General features: G+C 45.2%; 1 protein-coding gene across 1 annotated transcript in view; it reads right to left on the minus strand.

Moving 5' to 3' along the window:
• Positions 1 to 151: 151 nt before the first annotated feature.
• The window catches only part of LOC117386967 (CDP-diacylglycerol--glycerol-3-phosphate 3-phosphatidyltransferase, mitochondrial), a 45,370-nt gene continuing 19,797 nt past the window's right edge, over positions 152 to 25,724 (minus strand). Inside the window, exons 2-11 of the mRNA XM_033984352.2 lie at positions 24,173 to 24,386; positions 17,844 to 17,921; positions 13,310 to 13,403; positions 11,621 to 11,810; positions 11,313 to 11,491; positions 6,968 to 7,230; positions 5,836 to 6,127; positions 4,516 to 4,664; positions 4,071 to 4,201; positions 152 to 949 (exon numbers count right to left, since the gene is read on the minus strand). Coding sequence (XP_033840243.1) covers positions 4,082 to 4,201; positions 4,516 to 4,664; positions 5,836 to 6,127; positions 6,968 to 7,230; positions 11,313 to 11,491; positions 11,621 to 11,810; positions 13,310 to 13,403; positions 17,844 to 17,921; positions 24,173 to 24,386 — 1,579 coding nt within the window. The 3' untranslated portion in view covers positions 152 to 949; positions 4,071 to 4,081. The remainder of the gene's footprint in view (positions 950 to 4,070; positions 4,202 to 4,515; positions 4,665 to 5,835; positions 6,128 to 6,967; positions 7,231 to 11,312; positions 11,492 to 11,620; positions 11,811 to 13,309; positions 13,404 to 17,843; positions 17,922 to 24,172; positions 24,387 to 25,724) is intronic.

Consider the following 25,724-nt stretch of genomic DNA (forward strand, 5'->3'; position numbering starts at 1 on the left):
GGACTAAACCAGGACTAAATCGGGTCTAAACCAGGTCTAAACCGGGGACTAAACCGGGACTAAACCAGGTCTAAACCAGGTCTAAACGGGGACTAAACCAGGACTAAATCGGGTCTAAACCAGGTCTAAACCGGGGTCTAAACCGGGACTAAACCAGGTCTAAACCAGGTCTAAACGGGGACTAAACCAGGACTAAATCGGGTCTAAACCAGGTCTAAACAGGGTCTAAACCGGGTCTAAACCGGGACTAAACTGGGACTAAACGGGGTCTAAACCAGGTCGAAACGGGGACTAAACCAGGACTAAACCAGGTCTAAACGGGGACTAAACCGGGACTAAACGAGGTCTAAACGGGGACTAAACCGGGTCTAAACGGGGACTAAACCGGGTCTAAACAGGGACTAAACCGGGTCTAAACCAGGTCGAAACGGGGACTAAACCAGGAGTAAACGGGGACTAAACCGGGTCTAAACCGGGTCTAAACCGGGTCTAAACCGGGTCTAAACCAGGTCTTCAGTTTGCAGACGTCTTAAATCCTTTTTCCTTCCTTTTTCACTGTAAACTTGGTGTCATGTTAAACTTCTGTCAGTCGAAAAACTTTAAATTCCAGTAAAAATCCCCAGATCGTTGAAAAACTCTTCACTCAGTCTTAATTTACAAACAAAATCCCACATTTACTCTTTATATTCCAGCTCGTTCCAAAGCCGTAAATCACTTTTCATATTTTAAGGCTCTTTTCTGAGTTTATTTCACCTCAGATTTGAAAAACCTGCTGAAATGTTTAGACGAGATTCACAGTTAAATAAAATAAATGGTGGTTCCTGCGAGTGCGAGGCCGGTCCAGCCAAATGTCCCGTTAAAACAAAAGCTTCTGCGTTCAGCCACGAGACTCACACTCCCAGAAGGCCGAGCGGCAGAGTCGTCACCGGTGAGAATAACGAGCGTCCACCTGAAACGACAAATGAGCAGTGAGATTAAGATTAAATGAAACACACAAACGACGTTTAAACCAGAGGAACAGCAGAAAAGAACTGGACTTTTCCCTTCATTATGAGGAAACACACTGACAAATATCAAAGCAGAAAACGAGAGAAGAAGAAGAAGTGTAGAGACGTGATCTGGACACTAGAGGGAGACAAGTACAACAGTTTCAGTCTAAGTTCAGCCCAGTGCAGAATGTACATTTAAACTTTAATGTAACACAGAAAATACTAATAATTTATTTTGAATGTGCAGCGTTTCCATGGTAACCAACAGGACACAATAACACACAATACGACACAATAAGATACAATAAAACACACTTAATCTGCAGCAGAAATTCAGTGTTTTACCATTAAAGTTCATACAACCATTTGAGAAATATTTTACATACAGTTTAGTCCAGCCTGGATTTGTGTGGGGGCACCACCTCATGACATCATCAGGTGAAACAGCTTTTATAGCCCCACAGCACGACACAAAGAACACACACACACACACACACACCCCCACAGGTGAGTGAGTGAGGTTGGTCCGTCTCTCTCTCTGTCTCTCTGTGTCTCTCTCTGTGTGTCTCTCTCTCTCTCTCTGTGTGTGTGTCTCTGTCTCTCTCTGTGTGTGTGTGTGTCTCTCTCTCTCTGTGTCTCTCTCTCTCTCTCTCTGTGTGTCTCTCTCTCTGTGTGTGTGTGTGTCTCTCTCTCTCTCTGTGTCTCTCTCTGTCTCTCTGTCTCTCTCTCTCTCTCTCTCTCTGTGTGTCTCTCTGTGTGTGTGTGTGTGTGTCTCTCTCTCTGTCTCTCTGTGTCTCTCTGTGGGTCTGTCTCTCTCTCTCTGTGTGTGTGTGTGTCTGTCTCTCTGTGTCTCTCTCTGTGTGTGTGTCTCTCTCTCTCTCTCTGTCTCTCTGTGTGTGTGTCTCTCTCTGTCTCGTCTGTTCACGTCTTTCCTCGTTTTTGTCACAGTTGTGGTTTTATTTTTAGCTCGTGTTTTATTCTCACGTTGGCCACGCCTCCTCCTCTGCCCGTAAAACGCCGCTGTGCTTCCTGAACGTGTGTGTAGTGTGTGAGGTGTGTGAGGTGTGTGAGGTGTGTGTGGTGTGTGTGAGGTGTGTGTAGTGTGTGAGGTGTGTGAGGTGTGTGTCGTGTGTGTAGTGTGTGAGGTGTGTGTGTGGTGTGTGTTGTGTGTGTCGTGTTGTTGACATGTTTAAAATATCTTTGTGTCACGTCTTTTGTTGTCGGTGAAATGAAGGACATTCATTCTTTTCATTTTAGAGAAACACAAAAGTCACATTTGAAAATGGCTCCTCCCTTTGACGGGAAACGAGACTTTGACTCCAGAAAATAAAGAAAATCAAATGTGAGAAAATAAAGTGTGAGACTAGCAGCGACGGTTTAAACGACGTCAACTTTAAACATGAGCGAAAAAGAAAAGAACGAAAAAAACGTGAATCCAAGAAGTGAAAAGACGGTTTAGTGTCAAAGGATGAATGACTCCTGCATTTGACCCAAAGGACGTCTCCTGCATTTGACCCAGTCTCTTTAGATTTGTACGATAAACTTGGCTGGTGCTTAGGAGATGGAGTCCTTCATTAGATCTGGTTTAGTCCCAGTTTAGTCCCAGTTTAGACCCAGTTTAGACCCGGTTTAGTCTTAGTTTAGTTCTGGGACATATAGTCCTTGACTAGTCTACGTTGTCCCGGTTTAGTCCTGTTGTACTCCAGACGTACAGTCAAGTTACAAATTCAGTTGAGAGTACTCTGGAGCACTTTGGAGCACTTTGGAGTACTTTGGAGTACTCTGGAGCACTTTGGAGTACTTTGGCGTACTTTGGAGTACTCTGGAGTACTTGAGAGTACTTTGGAGTACTCTGGAGGGTCTTGAGGGGGTTTCGGGGCTGACCACAGTGATGCAGTGTTTCTGTAAATCGTGTTTGTGTCTGAGGTTTGGACTCTGAGCCGTCAGTGACTCGTTTCCTTGACGACGGCTCAGAGTTAAACCAGTTCTGCACAAATGAGTCGAGGTCAAAGGTCAGACTCAGAGAGAAGGACACGTGTGGAAATGTGTAAACCAACTGGAGTGTTTCAGATGAGCTGGAGGAAAAGTCCTGTTTCTACTTCCTGTTTGGACTGTCAAAAGTATCGAAAATCAGGAACTAATTGATACTAAAACTAGTATCGGAACTAGATCCTCATTTTTCACAGTATCGATACTAAATAGTCACATTGACAAAAATTATAATGATACATATATATATCCTGGCCCCGCCCCTCTGTCACAGTGTAGACCCTCTGTGGCCCGAGGGTCAGTTGGACCAGTCCTGGACCAACACCCGAAGGTACAACAACACCCGAATGTATAACACCTGAAGGAACAACAACACCTGAAGGAACAACAACACCTGAAGGAACAACAACAACACCCAAATGTACAACAACACCTGAAGGAACAACACCCTAATGTACAACAACGCCTGAATGTACAACAACACCTGAAGGAACAACACCCTAATGTACAACAACACCCGAATGTACAACACCCGAATGTACAACAACGCCTGAAGGAACAACACCCGAATGTACAACAACGCCTGAAGGAACAACACCCTAATGTACAACAACGCCTGAATGTACAACAACACCTGAAGGAACAACACCCTAATGTACAACAACGCCTGAATGTACAACAACACCTGAAGGAACAACACCCTAATGTACAACAACGCCTGAATGTACAACAACACCTGAAGGAACAACACCCTAATGTACAACAACGCCTGAATGTACAACAACACCTGAAGGAACAACAGCACCCGAATGTACAACAACACCTGAAGGAACAACACCTGAATGTACAACAACACCTGAAGGAACAACAGCACCCGAATGTACCATTCCGTTTAGTTTGTTTTTCTCATGTGACACATTTCAGATGTTATTTTCTCATTTCACTAGAAATGAACCAATCAAAACAAAATAATAGATCTGTAATAGAAATAGAGAGGGGTCAGAGTGACCTCACCTGTGCGCGGGGCAGAGTGACCTCACCTGTGCGCGGGGCAGAGTGACCTCACCTGTGTGTGGGTCAGAGTGACCTCACCTGTGTGCGGGTCAGAAGAAGTTCTTGATGAGCGGAGTGACCAGTTTGACCCAGAGTTGGACGTGTCTGTCCGGACGCTCGAACGTGGAGCTGGAGACTTCAGACGAGCGGCGGTACAACCTCTCCTGCTCCTGTAGGGGGCGCACTACATGTTTATACACACAGCCTCTCCTGTAGGGGGCGCACTACATGTTTATACACACAGCCTCTCCTGTAGGGGGCGCACTACATGTTTATACACAGCCTCTCCTGTAGGGGGCGCACTACATGTTTATACACAGCCTCTCCTGTAGGGGGCGCACTACATGTTTATACACAGCCTCTCCTGTAGGGGGCGCACTACATGTTTATACACAGCCTCTCCTGTAGGGGGCGCACTACATGTTTACACACACAGCCTCTCCTCCTGTAGGGGGCGTCTCTCCTCCTGTAGGGGGCGCCTCACCTCCTGCAGTTGCGTCTGCAGCTCCTCGTTGTCCGTCACGATGGCGATCTGAGCCTCCAGGTCTCTGTGCACCGATCGATACCCGAAGTTCGGAGAGCCAATGAGAGTGAGGCAGGGGCGGGGCTGTCCACTCAGGTAATACCACAGACCTGGAGCGCACGAGAGGTCAAAGGTCAACGACAACATTTAACGCACCCCCGACCTGTGCAATGATTTTAATGTTGTGTAGGATTTGTGCTGCACAAAAAAAAGTCCTCAAAATGGCGTCTGAAACAGAAAGATGAAAGCCGGGATTCAGTCAAACGTCGTCTTTCTGTTACAGGCGCCATTTTGAGGACTTTATACGAGTATTTTTGGTTTGCGTTGTTTATGTTTATGTTTTATGTTCCTCTATTTTTTAAAGAATCTTTATAAAAGTTTAGTTCTAATGTTTCCTCATCACAAACTGACCTGGACTTGTGTTTTTTTGTTTCATTCACACAAAACACTCTGTTCCACTTCAAATGTGCAAAAAATACTAAAAAACATCATCAGATTTTGCGTAACGCTGCTGTATTTCCCCATTTCTTTTCAGACAGAAGTAAATTCCCCGTAGCTGCGTCTCTGGCCTGAGGCTCGTGTGTGACTCACGCTGAATTCTTCTACCGCCACAAAACTGCAAAAAATCTCACAATGGGCTTTTCCTGGAACCTTGAGTCATTTAATATGAGCTGATTCTACAGAGTCTAGTCCTGGTTTAGTCCTGGTTTAGTCTCGTTTTGGTCCTGTTTTAGTCTCGTTTTAGTCTCGTTTTAGTCCCGTTTTAGTCCCGTTTTAGTCCCGTTTTAGTCCCGTTTTAGTCCCGTTTTAGTCCCGGTTTAGTCTCGGTTTAGTCCTGTTTTAGTCTCGTTTCAGTCTCGTTTTAGTCCTGTTTTAGTCTCGGTTTAGTCTCGGTTTAGTCCCGTTTTAGTCTCGGTTTAGTCCCGTTTTAGTCTCGTTTTAGTCCCGTTTTAGTCTCGTTTCAGTCCTGGTTCAGATCTTCTCTGGTCTTCACTTCGGGTCATTACTAAAAGAGCAAAATTTCAGACAGAAGGAGAAACGAGAGACAGGAGAAATGTGAACTAAAGACACAGTAAAGTCACTTTAAAATGATACAAGTAAAAAGAACTTTTACTCAAATCAGAGTAAACAAATACTACAAATACTGAGTAAGAGTTTGGACACAAAACAGTCACTTTAGCCTCACAGAAAGAAGAGGAACCACAACCTTTACTCAAGTACTGTTACTTTTACCAGTACTCGAGTAACATAGAACAGAATCTACTCTGATCCGACACAGACCTTTGGCGTGAAAGGTCCACTTGTCTCTGTAGTACTCGTGTAGATGCACCCGCTCTTCCTGCCCGAGCCGCAGCACCTGGTCGTAGAACTGTCTCGCTATGTGGATGTAGGCGGCGGGAATCGAACCGGCAACCCCCTTGGCCCCGAAGAAGCCGTTGACTTCGGGAGACGCGGTGAGGATGCGGTACCGGGCCCCCGCTCCCAGAACCAGCTGCATGTAAGCGCGGGTCAGGTTAAAGTACCCGGAGGTGAGGAAGACCGTGGAGTCTGAGCCGGCGTCTGTCAGGAGCCTCTGTGGAGAGATTAGAGACCGATTATGGACCGATTATGGACCGATTATAGACCGATTATGGTCTCCAGAGGCGAGGAAGACCGTGGAGTCTGAGCCGGCGTCTGTCAGGAGCCTCTGTGGAGAGATTAGAGACCGATTATACTGTCCAGAGGTGAGGAAGACTGGAGTCTGAGCCGGCGTCTGTCAGGAGCCTCTGCGGGGAGACACTGGGATTTTAAAGTCCAATTTTCAGTCAAATTTCAGTCCGATTATAGCCTGATTAGAATCCAATTATAATCCGATTATAGTCCAATTACAGCCCAATTATAATCTGGTTATAGTTCTATTTTAGTCTGATTATAGCACCATTACAGTTTGGCTTTAGTCCAGTTAAGGTCCGATTACAGTCGAGTTATAGTTCGATTATAGTCTGATTACAGTCCAGTCATAGTCCGATTACAGTCCAGTCATAGTCTGATTACCGTGTCCTGTCAGGTCTGTCCTGGTCATGTCTCGAGCTCGACGAGTTTAAAGCAACAAAACCACAGCTGATCCAGGAAACGTCACATCACGTTTTTATAGAGAGTTTCCTCCAAGACTCAAAGAGATTTACATCAGACACACACACACACACCCCCACAGACACACACACACACACACCAACACACACACCCCCACAGACACACACACACACACACCCCCACAGACACACACACACACACACCAACACACACACCCCCACAGACACACACACACACACACCAACACACACACCCCCACAGACACACACGCACACTCACATCGACACACACACTTATCTCCCGTCTACAGCAGACTCATTCACTCGTTCACTCGTCTCACCTGTGTGACCTGCTCGTCCAGACTGATTCCCAAAGGCTTCATCTGGACCAGAGGAAAAACCCACGTGTCCTCCTCCTCCTCCTCCCTCTCCTCCTCCTCTTCTCTCCGTCCTCTCGCTCCTCTGTGTTCCCTCGCTCCGTCCTCCTCCTCCTCTCTCCGTCCTCTCGCTCCGTTCTCCTCCTGGAGCCTCTGTCTGAGTCGCGCCTCGTTCATCACCTCCATGATCCTGCTCTGAGCCGCTCTGGAGAAGTCCTGTCTGTTTCCTGCAGGAGAAGATCACGACTCTGATCCAGACTCAGACCAAACTTTGGACAAAACTCCACAAATCAAACTCATTTATCATCAGAACAAGAGACAAACTCCACTTTTATGACCAACTGACGTACCAGAACTAAACCGGGTCTAAACCAGGACTAAACCAGAACTAAACCAGGACTAAACCAGGTCTAAACCGGGTCTAAACCAGGACTAAACCAGAACTAAACCAGGTCTAAACCAGGTCTAAACCAGGTCTAAACCAGGACTAAACCAGGACTGAACCAGGACTGAACCAGGACTAAACCAGGTCTAAACCAGGTCTAAACCAGGTCTAAACCAGGACTAAACCAGGTCTAAACCAGGTCTAAACCAGGTCTGTCCCGTGTCCATTTGCAGACAAAGTTCGAGTCTGTAGGACCAGAGACTCAGGGACAAAGTAGAACGTCTGACATGTGTTAGCAGCTTTAATGCAGAAGAAGACACAGGGAGGGCATCTGACACACGGGGACATCTAAACTTCAGGGTGAGCCGTTTTTATGCAGAAGGAGGAAAATGTACTAATAAAAGTCACATGATGTCAGTTTTACATTTGTTTTGCAACGATTCAATGACTAAAAACAAACTTAAAACTCATTCATACGAGCGTCGCCTCTCCACAGATCTGGCTTGAAAGGGCAAAGCGATGACACGTCCAAACACGAGGAGAATCGGATGAGATTTTAACACGGCGGCGAAGAGACGGCACGCCACAAGCTAAAAGTCATGAACACGCCTCACCACGTCTGGAGTCTGACGTCGTTTCACTGTAAACTGTCCCAGAGCAGTGCACTTCTGATTTTATTTACTCTTTTTACTTTTAAAGACACTTCAAACCGGAGAACAGCGCCCTCCTGTGGACCGGGGGTCATTCTAACGGACAACACGGATGAGAACGAGGCAGTTTAACGTCACGACTTTACTTTGACCATTTCCAGAGTTCATATCTCACTCCTCTGCGTCCGTCGCTCCGCCCCTGACGCTCTGTTTTATCGCCCGTTGCCGTGGTGACGCGTCGCGGTTACGATACGACGCGGGGATCCTGAACCGGGTCACGCCTCGCTGGAGTCGGGAAAACGATCCAGCCGCGTGTCGGGATTTAGTCTGAACAACGTCTCATTTATGTTAGAAGAGGAAGAGAGAACAGCGCCACACTGAGGTTCAAAGGGGAAGGACTCGTCTGCGGCGCTTCGTTCCTGTAAACGCCATCGCTCTCCCGCCAAACGTCTTTATCTGAAACACTTTATAAACGTAAGTAGATTCTGACTGAGATCGTCCTGGAATCAACAGAAGAGTCGGCCGTTTCCTCACACGCCTCATCAGTCTCTCTCTCTTCTCCCTCTTTCCTCATCCCCCCATTTATTCATCCTACCCTCCCTCCTCCCGTCTCTCCCTCCTCTTTCTTTATCTTTGTTTCCCTTTTCTCACCGTCTCACCTCCCTCCATCTCTCCTTTGCTTTCTCTTCTAATCCCTCGTTCTCTCACCCTCTTCCTCCCCCCGCTCCTCTGCCTCCATCTTCCCCCTCTTTTTCTCCCTCTTCCTCCCCCTTTCCTCCCGCTCTCACCCTCTTTACCCCCAGTCCTCTGCCTCCATCTTTCCCTGTCCTCTCCTCCCTTCCCTTCTTTCTCTTCGCCTCTCCCTCTTTACTCACTCTCTCCTCCCCCGTCTTTCTCTCCCCCTCTTTACTCCCCTCTCCCCTTCCCCTCTTTCTTTCTCCCCCTCTCTCCCTCTTTACTCCTCCCCCTTTCTTTCTCTCACACTCTTTCTCTCCCTCTCTCCTTCCCCTTTTTCTGCCCCCTCTCCCTCTTTACTCCTCATCTCCCCACCCTCCCTCTTTCTCTCCCTCTTTACTCCCCTCCCTCTCTTGATCCCTCTTTGCCTCTTTACTCCCCTCTCCCCCTTCCCTCTTTCTCTCCCCTCCCCCTCTTTCTCCCTTTCTCTCTCCCTTTTTCTCCCTCTCCCTCCCTCTTCCTCCTTGTGAGTGATGTGTGCTCTCTCCCCTTCTTTACCCCCCTCTCTCCCTCCCTCTTTCTCTGTGTGAGTGATGTGTGCCCTCTCGCTCTTTACTCCCTCTTTCTCTCCCCCTCCCTCCCTCCCTCCCTCTTTCTGTGATGTGTGTCCTGCCCCTCTCCCTCTTTCTCTCTGTGAGTGATATAAGTGTGCCCTCTCTCCCCCTCTCGCTCTTTATCCCCCTCTCCCTCCCTCTCTCCCCCCCTCCTTCTTTCTGTGCTGTGTGTCCTCCTCCTCCCCCTTTCTCCCTCCTCCTCCCCTTCTCCCTCCCTCTTTCTGTGATGTGTGTCCTTCCCCTCTCCCTCCTCCCCCCTCCCTCCTCCTCTCCCTCTCTCTCTCCCTCCTCCTCCCTCCCTCCCTCTTTCTGTGATGTGTGTCCTTCCCCTCTCCCTCCTCCCCCCCTCCCTCCTCCTCTCCCTCTCTCTCTCCCTCCCTCCTCCTCCCCCTCCCCCCCTCCCTCCCTCCCTCCCTCTTCCCCTGACGTTCGTTCTTCCTGACACCGTGACATCAGATCTTTATTCCTGTCTCCGTCTGAATCCTCGCTCCATTTTCCTGCCCTCGTCCGGTCAGTGGCGGCGGCTCCGAGCGGCGGCGGCGGCGTTTGACGTTCACTTTACGGTAACGCGGGGTCAGGCGGACACGGACCAGAGCGGGGAACGTTTGGAAATGATATTCACGACGTCCACAAACATTTTTACATTTAAACTGAGGAAGAAATGAAAAAACCACGAGAGAAAGAGCAGAGTTTGGACGAGGAGCGAGACGGAAAATGGACTTTTCAGACATTTTTAAATCGTTTTTTTCCTCCTCAAAGTGACATTTAAAGTGATTCACGCCTGTTTGAGTCTTTTTTTAATCTCGCCACTGCCACAAAAAGAAAAAAAAAAGAAAAATAAGTAAAAACAGACGATAAACGATAATATTGAAACTCATTTAAACCACAAAGAATCATTTTAAATCTAAAAATCATGATCTGTGGTGAATAAACACGAATAAAACACTTTTGTTCTTATTTTGCGTCTTTAATGAGTCAAACGAGTTATTAATTCAACATTTTACAGTTTAAATCTTATTATACAGCTAAAAAAATGACCAAAATTGTTCCAGTAGTGCAAAAAAAAAGTACATTTGATAAATATACAGACTGTTCCATGTGTCGATACGTCTGAAGTGAAACACGTGGGAATCGACTGAAGCTCTTCAGACATTTTGGGACTAAAATAAAACCTCTGCTCGCCGTCGTGACCTGAAGCGACGGTCCGGCAGAGCGGCGTTTTGTTGTGACGGCGTTTAAGAGGCAGACGGGGATGAGCCCAGACGTCAGCTCGTTTCTTTTATTAAAGCAGAGCTAAGAAATGTTCTACCTCATTAAACGTCTTTGTGCGTCCGTCGTCTCTGTCGTCTCAGAAAACCGGACGTGCAAAATGGCCGACACGACCCGAAGAGAGTTCTCCTGGGAAATCCTGACGCTATTTTTTATATTTTGCTTCTTTATATATGTTTTGATTTGATTATACAGCCTTATTTTGACAAGAAAAAAGAATAAAAATGCTCCTGAGTCCATTCCCTGACAGTGTTTTCTCATAACCGAGCAGTAGGGGGAGCTCTATCACTTAAAGTGACTTAGTTCTGCTTCAACAGAGCGATTTAAAATGTCCAAAATGCAAAATTATGATCAACGCCGAAGAATATAACTGTATAAGAGACAAAAGCATGAGATGTTTTACTTAAACAATCTAAAATGGAGCTAAAGGATCGATGTTTACAGTCTGCGAGGGTCAGATTTTCAAAGATGGACGCTCCATCCGCTCTTTGTTTTTCACATTATGCTCGGATAAACTTTTTGAGAAAATAACGTGAAAGACACATTTTTTTCACTAAAACAGATGTCGCCATGTTCAAATCTGCATCGTCCTGCCCACGTTTAACCCTGTGTTACATAAACCCACTCCGGTCGTACCCGTTTCACTCCGGCCGTACCCGTTTCACTCCGGTCGTACCCGTTTCACTCCGGTCGTACCCGTTTCACTCCGGTCGTACCTTTATACGGGTGAACCATTCCGTCCATCATTGACACCGAGTCGTCGGGCTGAAGCTGCAGAGACACGTCGCTCACGGCCTCCACCAAATCAGAGAAGAAATCTGCCACTTCAGCGCAGTCGTCCAGAAGAACGTACCGGTCCTGTCTGTTTGTGAAGTACGACTCGCTCAGGTTGGCCCTGTCAGAGAGGGGGTTTAGAAGTACTACGATACTGCAGTAGTACTATGAGTGTATACTGCAGTAGTACTATGAGTGTATACTGCAGTAGTACTATGAGTGTATACTGCAGTAGTACTCAGTGTCGTACCCGCTGATGATGACGCTGTCGTCAAACAGATAGACTTTAATGTGCTGGACCCCGATGGTCTCGTTGAATCTCTGAGGGACGAGGAGGCGGAGCAGCCCCCTGAGGTCCGGAGTGTGGTACAGAGACACTCGCACCTGAGACCAGAACCGAGACAAGAGCGGCAGCAGCATCGAGCGAGAGTTCTCCAGACCTGAGGAAGAAAAAGAACAAGAACCACATGGAGCGAGAGTTCTCCAGACCTGAGGAAGAAAAAGAACCACATCGAGCGAGAGTTCTCCAGACCTGAGGAAAAGAACAAGAACCACATCGAGCGAGAGTTCTCCAGACCTGAGGAAAAGAACAAGAACCACATCGAGCTAGAGTCCTCCAGACCTGAGGAAAAGAACAAGAACCACATCGAGCGAGAGTTCTCCAGACCTGAGGAAGAAAAAGAACAAGAACCACATCGAGCAAGAGTTCTCCAGACCTGAGGAAAAGAACAAGAACCACATCGAGCGAGAGTTCTCCAGACCTGAGGAAAGAACAAGAACCACATCGAGCGAGAGTTCTCCAGACCTGAGGAAAAGAACAAGAACCACATCGAGCTAGAGTCCTCCAGACCTGAGGAAAAGAACAAGAACCACATCGAGCGAGAGTTCTCCAGACCTGAGGAAGAAAAAGAACAAGAACCACATCGAGCAAGAGTTCTCCAGACCTGAGGAAGAAAAAGAACAAGAACCGCATCGAGCGAGAGTTCTCCAGACCTGAGGAAGAAAAAGAACAAGAACCACATCGAGCGAGAGTTCTCAAGACCTGAGGAAAAGAACAAGAACCACATTGAGCGAGAGTTCTCCACACCTGAGGAAGAAAAAGAACAAGAACCACATCGAGCGGGAGTTCTCCAGACCTGAGGAAGAAAAAGAACAAGAACCACATCGAGCGAGAGTTCTCCAGACCTGAGGAAGAAAAAGAACCACATGGAGCGAGAGTTCTCCAGACCTGAGGAAAAGAACAAGAACCACATCGAGCGAGAGTTCTCCAGACCTAAGAAAAAGAACAAGAACCACATCGAGCGAGAGTTCTCAAGACCTGAGGAAAAAGAACAAGAACCACATCGAGCGAGAGTTCTCCAGACCTGAGGAAAAGAACAAGAACCACATCGAGCAAGAGTTCTCCAGACCTAAGAAAAAGAACAAGAACCACATCGAGCAAGAGTTCTCCAGACCTGAGGAAAAGAACAAGAACCACATCGAGCGAGAGTTCTCCAGACCTGAGGACAAAGAACAAGAACCACATCGAGCGAGAGTTCTCCAGACCTGAGGAAGAAAAAGAACAAGAACCACATCGAGCAAGAGTTCTCCAGACCTGAGGAAGAAAAAGAACAAGAACCACATCGAGCGAGAGTTCTCCAGACCTGAGGAAAAGAACAAGAACCGCATCGAGTGAGAGTTCTCCACACCTGAGGAAAAGAACAAGAGGAACTGAGCATCTGTGGTTTTGTTCTGTCTTTGTTTCTCTGTTGAAGGACGATGTTTTCGAGTTGTCTTGGTGACGGTGACCAACCAGAAGAACAAGTCTGGACCCAAACATCATGAGTCCAGTGTACACGTTTAGAAGATGTTCTGGATGTCACAATACACAATGTGAGGAACTATATCGCACAACAGCACACACCCCCACACACACACACCAAAGTCTGACTCGCCCGACCTCTAGATCCTCGTGTATAATCCAACAGCACGGACACTTTGAGTTCAGAGGTGTTCTCCTGAGAGCGCTCCAGAGCCTCCTCCATACAGTCCACCTACGACACAGAGATGACACTTTAAACACCATAAATACAACAAGAGTGAAAAAACTAAATCTAAAATGGGACGAAGGTTCAGGGTCGACGGGAAAAATACATCGTCATGGATTAGGGATAAATGGGCAAAAGAAATTAAAGAAGAAATAAGTGAAGACGACTGGTCCAGAATCAGATCATCTCAACGAATTCAACAAATAATCTGATTTTTCATCGCACCAAGAATTAAAAACGACGGAGTAGAAGGGTCAGTTAAATAAAATAAATGACGCGGGCGCTACGAGAATAAAGACGTCATTTTACGAGAATAATGTCAAAACCTGAAAAAGTGGTAATTTTACGAGAACAAAGTGGTAATTTTACGAGAACAAAGTGGTAATTTTACGAGATTAAAGTGGTAATTTTACGAGATTAAAGTGGTAATTTTACGAGAATAAAGCGGTAATTTTCTGACAATAAAGTGGTAATTTTCTGAGAATAAAGTGGTAGTTTTCTGAGAATAAAGTGGTAATATTACGAGAATAAAGTGGTAATATTACGAGAATAAAGTGGTAATTTTACGAGATTAAAGTGGTAATTTTACGAGATTAAAGTGGTAATTTTACGAGATTAAAGTGGTAATTTTACGAGAACAAAGCGGTAATTTTACGAGAATAAAGCGGTAATTTTCTGACAATAAAGTGGTAGTTTTCTGAGAATAAAGTGGTAGTTTTACGAGAATAAAGTGGTAGTTTTCTGAGAATAAAGTGGTAGTTTTACGAGAATAAAGTGGTAGTTTTACGAGAATAAAGTGGTAGTTTTACGAGAATAAAGTGGTAATTTTACGAGAATAAAGTGGTAATTTTACGAGAATAAAGTGGTAATTTTACTAGAATAAATCGGTAATATTACGAGAATAAAGTGGTAATTTTACGAGAATAATGTGGTAATTTTCTGAGGATACAGGCTGCTGTGCGTGAATGAGTGACCAGTTTCTCTTCCACAAAAGTATCAGTTTCTTCCAAATCCGTGCGATTCCTTCAACAAAACAAACTCAGATGTTTTCAGTGTCTCTTCAAAGTCCTTGGACTGATGATGCTGCGGTGATGTGGGGCTAAAACACACAGTATTTCACCGTTTATTTCAACAAAATGCTCCACATTCTCCGTAACGCACTAGTCGCTCATTCACACGCAGCATATTCTCGTAAAATTAAACGTCTTAAATGTCGAAATGCTACGATTTTATTCTCGTTTATTTTATTTATCTGACCCTCACACTCCGTCGCACACACAAAAAAACTAAAATGTCACAAATTTGGGATAATCTGGGCAAAGAAATGGGGAAAATATTTGGGTACACACTACGAAGAACGTGCGTAACGATGTATTTGTGACGCACACGTCCCAAAAAAGGACTATTATTTAATCAAGATATTAATAAAGCCGTTAAACGCAAATGGTACAAGGAAACCCCCCGTGCGCGACGCAACTGGAAGGACATCGTGGAAGAAATTCACGTTATGGAGAAACTTACACGTGTTTTAAGGTTAGAAAAAGAAAAACATGATAAAAAAAACACTGGGAAAAATGACATCTGACCAATTCTTTTGAAAACAGTAAAATATAAGTTTAAAAAAATGCTTTTATTTGAGCCGTACATTCCAGCACTGCGTGACCTTTGCCCCGGATGTGTTTAAAACGTTTGACCTGAACAGGAACGCCAGTAAATGCTACACGTTTTCAGTTTGTTGAAATCGTTGCACACGCTCGAAAAATTCCTTTGGTTTAGATTTGCAAATGTGCGGCCGAGTCTGAATTATTCACAGACGTGCGTTTGACCAGGTGCTCCTCAAACCGACACAATCAAAGTAACAGCTAGCATAAACCGCTAGCATAAACCCGGTATCGCCTTATGTTATTTTTGGCGCGGACGTGGCCTTGAACTTTAGCGTTAGCACGTAGCGAGTTAGCCCCCACACCTGCCGCGCTTGTTTTCCCTCCTCGCCCCAAACACGTATTATAGTATCGCGTTTCGGCGGATTTAGTTTAAAAAAGTCCGAGCGATGTTGACTTTTTCGATCGGGTAATCCATCATCCTTCGGGCCTCGCGGCTAAAATTAAGCGCGTCCAAGTTTTACGGGCGTGTTTTTTTCGGTAAATCGTCCTGGTAAAGAGCTGAAGCCGAGGTTTTTGGGCTCGTTTTCCAAGTTTAAAAGAGAAAAAAAAAAAAGAAAAAAAAAAGGAGCGGTGTTTAAGGCTAGCCGCGCGTTTAGCTTTGACCGCGGAGTTTGTTTGGGAACAGACGGGTGACTCAGTGTTTCTATTATTTTGGGCAGATTTTGAGAGATTTTCGCTCACACCTGCACAGACGCGGCTCGTGATTAATGGAGCCTGGAGCCTGTGATTTAAAGAGTCCATATAACGCGGTGTTATTCAGGCTTTTAAAACGACTTTGAAACGACCCGGTTTTTGGAGTTAAAATAACACGTACGTATGGAAAACAGCTTAAGGCGCCTTCCTTTGACAGATCCTTTTTATTTTTCATTTCGACTCGGTTCGGTGAGGTCGTGTCCGCGGTGAATATTTATCGGAGCGTTAACACCGACACGTCGAGAGGCAGTTTGAGAAGAAAAGTACAAAACAAAAACTGGGGAAATACAGGAAGTAGCAGGGAATTCCAAAACGACGCAGGTCATTGTTGGGTCTGGGCACGATTCATTACGATTTTCTTTAATTTGACGACTTTTTTGTTGTATTTTTTTCTGGTTTCGGGTCAAAAAAGTTCTATTTTTTCCTGTAGATTTTGTTATTTCTAGTTGATCATTAGTTGATTCAGAATTTTTGCCTATTTTCGTATGTGTTTAGTGAAGTTTTCTGTTCATAGTTTTGCTCCCGGTTCTTTTTGGCGTGCTCTTTGGCGTGCTCTTTGGCGTGCTCGCTCTCCTGTGCGCTGTGAATCCTGAGCTCGACGCTGCCCCCTGCTGGCAGACCTAACGCTCCTTAGCTCTTTGTTAGCTTAGCTTCTTTTTGTTTGTCCTGGTGAGTCTGAACGTCGTGTTTTCGTTCTTTTTTTTTGCGTAGGGTCAGTTTATAGGTGTTTGTTTTGGGCTCGCGGTTTGTTAACGTTTATCTTTATTTAACCGAACATCTTTAAACATTAATAAGAAAGTTAAAAAAAAGAATAAAAAGCGCTGAACCGTGTCTTTGTTTCCCGTGTCCTTAAATTAAATATGTTTTGATCCACTTTCGGGTCAGAACAGTCGTCAATTACATCCAAAATCGCACAAGGAGGCGCTCTTCTTTCAGTTTAAACATCCATTTAACAAAATAAAAGTGATGTCATTTATTTTTATTTGTCAAATCATAATTGTTGTGTAATTATGTACAGTTTTGGCGCTTTTTAAAGGTCCTATTTTACACAAAACTCACTCTTGTAGCTTTAAATCATGTTCTAAAGCTGTTCACACGTCAAAAAACACACCTGGAGTTGTGTTTTGTTTCATTTTCAAGTTTGAGTCACACTTTATTATTCGTCTGTAACATCTACAAAGCTCAAAACGCGACGTTCCACCTCGTGATGTCATCAAGTGCTGGTTTTCACATTAACATCTACCTTTTTAACTTTAGTTCAGTCGAGATAAGCGGCAACTCCAGAGCTGAAATGGAATCCAAATGATTCTATAAATGAAGGTGTGTGGAGTTTAAAAACACAGCGAAGCACTTCCTGGATCGCCACACGATGACATCACAAGGTGGAACAGAGTGTTTTCAGTTTGAGAGAAGAACTCAGCGTAAATCTGCAGGTTTGTTCGTGCGTTAAACGTGTGAGAATGAAACAAAAAAACAAAAACAAAACACAAAAACACAACTCCAGGTCCGTTCAAAATAAAAGATAAAAGATTCTACGTAAAATCTTAAAAATGATGATCTTAACTATGATTTTAAAGTGAAGATGAAAGGACAGAGACCGACTTTAAACAGAGAAGAGCCGGTTTAAAAGAGACACTTTGCTTCTATTTACAAAAACCTCCTCAAACCCTCGGCCTGAACGAAGCCGGAGACGCACCGACGAGGCGAGAAGGGAAACTAAACGCACACGAGCGCTGCGACGTGCTTTTACCGACGTGTTTTTATTAAAATGTCTAAAGCGTATATGTGTGTCTCTATGGTTCTTATCGCTGTGGATCGTTGTGTTATCATTTACGCATTTTAAATCACAATATTCATCTCAAATAAAACCGGAGAAGGGAGTGGGCGTGTACAGGTGGAGGTGAAAACGGGGGTTAATCGGCAAAATGGCGTCGATTGAAGATGAAACTCAAACGTGAATCAGTCCAGAAACGACTTCAGAGGCTCAGGGAGAAAAGAAAAAACGAGTAGAACACGGATCAAATCTCTGAAAAGTGCTGTTATCTAGCTCTTTGTCCGATCGCGGGATAGGGTCGTATTTGCGTCTCACCAGCTCCTGCTCCAGTTGTCCCGTGCCGAGGTACAGAGACGCCATGACCACCCTCCTCTGAGCCGTCCTGATCCGAGCCTGAAAAACACAAAAATACACAAAATATTAAAGTACAGGCCTGACAATATCTACGGTATTTTCCAGACTTTACGTCGCTCTGGAGTATAAGACGCACGGGCAAAAAATACATAATAATGAATAAAAAAACATATATAAGTCACATTTTTGGGGAAATTATTTTACAAAATCCGAGACCAAGAACAGACATTTTACCTTTAAATCAAGTTATAATAATAAAAATAATAAAATATAGAATATCAGTACATCACGCTAACGTAAACAAGCTAACACGTTTACTCTGGATCTCACTCCAAATCAATAAATCCATTAAATTCTTCATCGTCAGCGTCACTTCTGAACAAATCCAACAGTTTTTTACAATTTTCTTTAAGGGGCGTTTTTGTTCCGTGTTTCTCAGATGTTTTTTTTTTTTTTTTTAATTACCGTAATGTTGAAATCTTAAGTATTAGACGCCCTAGAGCGCCCTCTGTCTGTGCGACAATGACAAAGATACGTGAAATTATTTACTTTAATAATTTCACGTATAAGTCGCACCCTCGGACAAACTATGAAAAAAGTGACGCTTATAGTTCAGAAAATACGGTAAGTGTGTTTTTTCTTACAAGCGCGTGGGTTATATTTGCGATTTATGTTTTTTTTTAAATATATTTCTGTTCAGAGTTCCACATGATTCCCTCCTGAGCCCGACGCTGCCCCCTGCTGGCACACCTACGCGCCTTAGCTTTTCGTTAGCTTCTTTTTGTTTGAGTCCAGACGTCCTGTTTTTGTTCTTTATTTTATTTAGGGATTGTTTATGGGTATTTTTTTCTTTTGTTTCTTTGTTTTTTTTGTTTTTTTTGGGCTCGGGGTTTGTTAATTTTTTTTTTTTTTTTTTTTTTTCCCAATGTCTAAAATTTAAGAAAAACAAAAAAGTTAAGTTTTGTTCCACTTTAGAGTCAGAACGGGTCCAATTCCATCCAAAATACAGACATGATTTTCGCACAAGGGGGCGCTCTTCTTTCAGTTTAAACATCCATTTAACAAAATAAAAGTGATGTCATTTATTTTTATTTTTCAAATCATAATTGTTGCGTAATTATGTTAAACTTTTGGCGACCAACATTACACAAAACTGACTCCTGTAGCTTTAAACCATGTTCTAATGTTGTGAACGTGTCAAAAACAGACCTGGAGTTGCGTTTGGTTTCATTTTCACGCTCTGTTCCACCTTGTGATGTCATCGAGTGGCAGTTTTTTACGTTAGCGGCTCCTTTTACTTTTAGCTCAGTGGAGATTCCAGAGGCTGAAATGATCCAAATGATTCTAGAAATGAAGGCGTGTGGAGTTTAAAAACACAGTGGAGCACTTCCTGTATCGCCACACGATGACATCACAAGGTGGAACGGAGTGTTTTCAGTTTGAGTTTGAGTTTTCAGTTGAATGAAACAAAAAAAACCTCAACTCCAGATCCGTTTGTGACGAGGAAACGACATTAAAACAACATAAAATAGTGTAATCCGGGGTCTTTAGAGGTGGACTGTGTGACTAATGCTTTACCTGGAATGTTACACGGTATGGCATTAAACGTTTAAGAATAAAGATAAGACAGATAAGACGATAAACGAGCGTTCACACCCGCGCACACGCCCACGCCGGCCCGAGTTTGAAGGATGGATGATGACTGGAGAGGCGTCTGTAACATGAGCCAAATGGACATCCCAGAATCACAGAACATTAACAACACGTTACCGACAACACGACACGCCCCCTTCCCCGCGTGTTATTCTAAGTCATGTGACGAGAACAACAGGTTAAATGAGGACTGAACGGGACCAGGGCTAACCGGGGTGAAACAGGGGTGAAACAGGGCCAAACCAGGGCCAAACCAGGGCCAAACCAGGGCCAAACCAGGGCCAAACCAGGACAAGAGCTGGATCAGACCGAGATCAAACCAGGACACAAACAACACGTTTATGTTCACAATTAAGTACATCAAAATGTAACTGGTTTAGTCCTGGTTTAGTCCTGGTTTAGACCTGGTTTAGTCCTGGTTTAGACCTGGTTTAGACCTGATTTAGTCCTGGTTTAGTCCTGGTTTAGTCCTGGTTTAGTCCTGGTTTAGTCCTGGTTCAGACCTGGTCTAGACCTGGTTTAGACCAGGTTTAGACCAGGTTTAGACCAGGTTTAGACCAGGTTTAGACCAGGTTTAGACCAGGTTTAGACCAGGTTTAGACCAGGTTCAGACCAGGTTCAGACCTGGTTCAGACCTGGTTTAGTCCTGATTTAGACCTGGTTTAGACCTGGTTTAGTCCTGGTTTAGACCTGGTTCAGACCAGGTTCAGACCTGGTTCAGACCAGGTTCAGACCTGGTTTAGACCTGACTTAGGCCTGGTTTAGTCCTGGTTTAGACCTGGTTTAGACCTGATTTAGACCTGGTTTAGACCAGGTTTAGACCTGGTTCAGACCTGGTTCAGACCTGGTTCAGACCAGGTTTAGACCTGGTTTAGACCAGGTTTAGACCAGGTTTAGACCAGGTTTAGACCAGGTTTAGACCAGGTTTAGACCAGGTTTAGACCAGGTTTAGACCAGGTTCAGACCAGGTTCAGACCTGGTTCAGACCTGGTTTAGTCCTGATTTAGACCTGGTTTAGACCTGGTTTAGTCCTGGTTTAGACCTGGTTCAGACCAGGTTTAGACCTGGTTCAGACCAGGTTCAGACCAGGTTTAGACCTGACTTAGGCCTGGTTTAGTCCTGGTTTAGACCTGGTTTAGTCCTGATTTAGTCCTGGTTTAGTCCTGGTTTAGACCTGATTTAGTCCTGGTTTAGTCCTGGTTTAGTCCTGGTTTAGACCTGGTTCAGACCAGGTTTAGACCTGGTTCAGACCAGGTTCAGACCAGGTTTAGACCTGACTTAGGCCTGGTTTAGTCCTGGTTTAGTCCTGGTTTAGTCCTGATTTAGTCCTGGTTTAGTCCTGGTTTAGACCTGGTTTAGTCCTGGTTTAGACCTGGTTTAGACCTGATTTAGTCCTGGTTTAGTCCTGGTTTAGTCCTGGTTTAGTCCTGGTTTAGTCCTGGTTTAGTCCTGGTTCAGACCTGGTCTAGACCTGGTTTAGACCAGGTTTAGACCAGGTTTAGACCAGGTTTAGACCAGGTTTAGACCAGGTTTAGACCAGGTTTAGACCAGGTTCAGACCAGGTTCAGACCAGGTTCAGACCTGGTTCAGACCTGGTTTAGTCCTGATTTAGACCTGGTTTAGACCTGGTTTAGTCCTGGTTTAGACCTGGTTCAGACCAGGTTTAGACCTGGTTCAGACCTGGTTTAGACCAGGTTTAGACCTGGTTCAGACCTGGTTCAGACCAGGTTCAGACCAGGTTTAGACCTGGTTTAGACCTGATTTAGACCAGGTTCAGACCTGGTTCAGACCTGGTTTAGTCCTGATTTAGACCTGGTTTAGACCTGGTTTAGTCCTGGTTTAGACCTGGTTCAGACCTGGTTTAGACCTGGTTTAGACCTGATTTAGACCTGGTTTAGACCAGGTTTAGACCTGGTTCAGACCTGGTTCAGACCAGGTTCAGACCAGGTTTAGACCAGGTTTAGACCTGGTTTAGACCAGGTTTAGACCAGGTTTAGACCAGGTTTAGACCAGGTTTAGACCAGGTTTAGACCAGGTTCAGACCAGGTTCAGACCTGGTTCAGACCTGGTTTAGTCCTGATTTAGACCTGGTTTAGACCTGGTTTAGTCCTGGTTTAGACCTGGTTCAGACCAGGTTTAGACCTGGTTCAGACCAGGTTCAGACCAGGTTTAGACCTGACTTAGGCCTGGTTTAGTCCTGGTTTAGACCTGGTTTAGACCTGATTTAGACCTGGTTTAGACCAGGTTTAGACCTGGTTCAGACCTGGTTCAGACCAGGTTTAGACCTGGTTTAGACCTGGTTTAGTCCCCGGTTTGGTCCCTGGTCTGGTCCCTGGTTTAGTCCCTCCTGTGGTCCCTGCTCTGGTCCCTGGACCGGTCTCCGGTCTGAACCTTGGTTTGGTTCCCGGTTTAGTCCATAGTCCAGTCCCTGGTCCTGTCCCTGCTTTCAGTTTTTCACAACTTTTTAAATATTCAACGGAGTCTTGGCATCACGGTAAAGCTAACGACAACTAGCATGCTCACCGCGCACTTACAGACAGCGCACAGTGGACTTATGTGACCACAAGAGCTGCTACTGGGGCCGTTTCTGCGTAATCCCTCAGTCGTAGGAGTCCGAAGTTGTAGGAGTGACGACGTCCAAGCTGCGTCTTCAGTTCCGGTCAGAAATAAAACAGTGTCCGGGAGTAAATCTGACCAGAGCGGACGGGACGAGCAGCGAAACGTCTTCACTCCTACAACGTTTTGTCCAGTTGATAGATCTGAATGTTGTCGAGGCCCGTTAAGTCCTGTCCGGTTCTGCTTTAGTTCCGTTTTATTACTGATTTTAATTTGCTGTGTCAGTTTGGCTTGTGGGAAACTAGATAGCAGATCGTTCCGCTTCCTCGCGCGGTACTAGACTCATTCTTAGACGCTCGTGTCGTGCGTAAACTCCCCCCGCACCGCCGCTCTGTCTGTACTGGTTTAACTGCATTACGTAACACTCTGCAGTCAGCCGGTACATTACACTCTGAAAACGCCACTGATCCAAAAACACTAAAATAAGAGAATCCTTAAACTGCAAACCCTTTTTAAATAGACAGTATTTCAACAAAAACCTCCCCATTTTTGCAAAGAAAAAGAACTCACGATAAATACTGAGGCCCAAAATATATTACTCCTGATAAAAATGCTAAGACCAGTTGAAAAATTGCAAGAATTCACATTTTGCACTGTTGAATCTTAAGAAAAGTATACAGTTTATTACAAACAACCGTTAAACCAAAACAAAAACAAATAAAAAAAAACCTAAAATAGAAATAAAATGTTCAAAAAAGGACTAAGGACTTCCTGTTAATCACCTCAAAAATTTGTTTCATCCACTGTCTGGAACTGGTGTCCATTTTTGTAAACTTCCTTCGCCGTCCAACCCCAAATGTTCTCAGTTGGATTTAGATCAGAGGAACATGCAGGATGGTTCAAAAATGTGATGTTATTTCTCTAGAAGTCCTTTGTCACGAACTGCAGCGTTGTCCTGTTGAAAAACCCGAGTCATTACCTCACAGACGACGGCCTTCAGTCGTGAGGAACATCCCCTGGAACATCTCCACGGCCGGCCGCTGTTTGACACCTCGGCACAACCTGAAGCTCTGGTGTTCCACTGAAGCAAAAAGCCCCGAAGATCACGATGGTCTCCCCCTGCAGTGTGCCGTGAGGAAACATCTCAGGTGGATCTCCTTGTGAAGCCATCAGGACTGTCAAGGAATAACACTTTCTTCCACTTTTCAATGTCCCACGTTTGTTGCTCTCGTGCAAACTCCTAACGTCGAAGGAGACGAGGTTTTTGAAGACGTTCTTTGTTCTTCAAACCCTTCTCTCGCACAGGTGTCGTCCGATGGTTATGGGACTGCAGCTGGCACCAGTGACGAGCTTGATCGGGACATTTTGTGACCTTTTTTTGGGGTCTACCGCTTGACTTTTTTCCCGTAACCCTCAGGATCTTTTAAGAAGTTTAAAATGACCATCATACTACGTCCAACCTCAGCAGCGATGGGACGCTCCAAGAGGCCTGACGCAGCTCAACAACCCGACCACGTTCAAAGAGAGAAACATTTTTTTGCGTTTTTTCATCAGGAGGTCGTGACAGAGTGGAAACCCGACAGGAAATACCCCTGAAAGGCGCTCTACCTGATTTTTTTTGAGTAAAATGTGTCTTCCACTACAGACACATTGTACTAGCAGATCTGGAGGTCAAAATAAGTCCGCTGTGCGCCGTCTCCGCCTGATTATGGGGTTTGCAGTGGTCCAAAGTTAAACCCGCTCACCTTACGCATCCTGACCATCCTAATGACTCACCGTGATGAGTTTATAAGCTCGAGATGGGTCATAAACGAACATTCAAACATTCATCTCACAAGATTTGTTCACAGCGGTGAGTCTGTAGCTTACGGGCTCGGTTTACTGTGATGATAAAACTCCACCCTGGTCTGCGAAGGTTGTGAAAAGTGCTTGTAAACTCATCCTGGTGAGTCATGAGGATGTTCTGGATGAATAAAGTGAGCGAGGAATCACTTTGAACGACTGCAAACGGTTTAAAATGAACTAGTTCTGTTTGTACTTGATTTTTAGAGTCTTAAAAACGTGACTCTACGATTACTCACCTTCATGGTCTGGTAGAACTGGTCCGGGGAGGTGAGTACGTGCACGTGCGTTCCCGGGACTCGGAATGCCGGGACGTGTTGGGACATCCATGTGAAGTGAGGACAGGGGCCGTCGCTGGAGCCCTGCGCCCCGGCCGAGCCCGGCGTTCTGGGGACGCGTCGGGGGGCGGGGTCGGCCTCGGCCAGGAGAGGAGCCAAGAGGAGCACGGAGGACCTGGGAACGACGACGGAAACACAACGGAAACACAACGTGAACGAGGGGCAAAACATTCCGGAAATAAAAGACTTTAACCCCAGTGTTTTTTATGTTAGATCTGACATGTGGAGTTTGTCTTCAGTCTGGTCATATTAGAAAAATGAAACAGTTACGCCTCAATAATGACGAGGGAGGAACCGATCTGGCTTTTCAGTTCCGATTCCGATACTATACTATAACCGATACCAGCGCAGAGACGGAAAACAGCTCTCATTTCCTTTAAACTAAAATAAGAGGATAAGAAAGTACAGAACAGCTCTGGAGCCTCACACTGCGGCTCTTTCCTCGTCTCCATGGATACAGAGCGCTTGTTTAATGCCATCTTCTCCCTTTTTCTCACCATCTCTCCTGCTCTCTCTCCCCTCCCTCCCTCCTTCTCTTCCTCCCTCAGTACAGTACACAGTTATTTCCCCCTTTTGCTCTCTCTCTCTTCTCTCCTTCTCTCAGTGCAGTAAACGGTTTTATAGTATAGAGTTCTCTCTCTCTCTCACATACAGTTTTATAGTAGTTATTTCCCCCTCTTCATCCCTCTCTCTCCTCCCCCTCTTCCTCCCTCTCCCTCTCTCTCAGTACAGTATACAGTTATTTCTCTCTCTCTCTGTGCAGTAAACAGTTTTATTTCACTTTTTCCTTTTCTCTATAATTCCATATATTTTGCTGTTAATCGTCTGTCTGTCTCTGTCTGTGTCTCTCTCTGTCTGTGTCTCTCTGTCTCTCTCTGTGTCTCTCTGTGTCTGTGTCTCTCTGTGTCTGTGTCTCTCTGTGTGTCTCTCTCTGTCTGTGTCTCTCTCTGTCTGTGTCTCTCTCTGCCTCTCTGTCTGTGTCTCTGTCTGTGTCTCTGTCTGTGTCTCTCTCTGTCTGTGTCTCTCTCTGTCTGTGTCTCTCTCTGTCTGTGTCTCTCTCTGTCTGTGTCTCTCTCTCTCTGTGTCTCTCTCTCTCTGTGTCTCTCTCTCTCTGTCTCTCTCTCTGTCTCTCTCTCTCTGTCTCTCTCTCTCTGTCTCTCTCTCTCTGTCTCTCTCTCTCTGTCTCTCTCTCTCTGTCTCTCTCTCTCTGTCTCTCTCTCTCTCTGTCTCTCTCTCTCTGTCTCTGTCTCCATGGTTACAGAGCGCTTGTTTAATGCCATCCTGTGGAACATTACAGTGGAATGATTCCCTTTTTCCGCCCTGGTTCCTCCTCTGCTCACGTCGGTGTTTGAAGTTTTAATAAAAGGTTTAATCAGGTGTTATTGTTTTAACACAAAAGAACCGTACACCTCCTTTAAAAACACGAAAAACCAGCCTCGTCTTTCCGTTTATC

This window comes from Periophthalmus magnuspinnatus, chromosome 19 (assembly GCF_009829125.3).
Source record: "Periophthalmus magnuspinnatus isolate fPerMag1 chromosome 19, fPerMag1.2.pri, whole genome shotgun sequence".
NCBI lineage: Eukaryota > Metazoa > Chordata > Actinopteri > Gobiiformes > Gobiidae > Periophthalmus > Periophthalmus magnuspinnatus.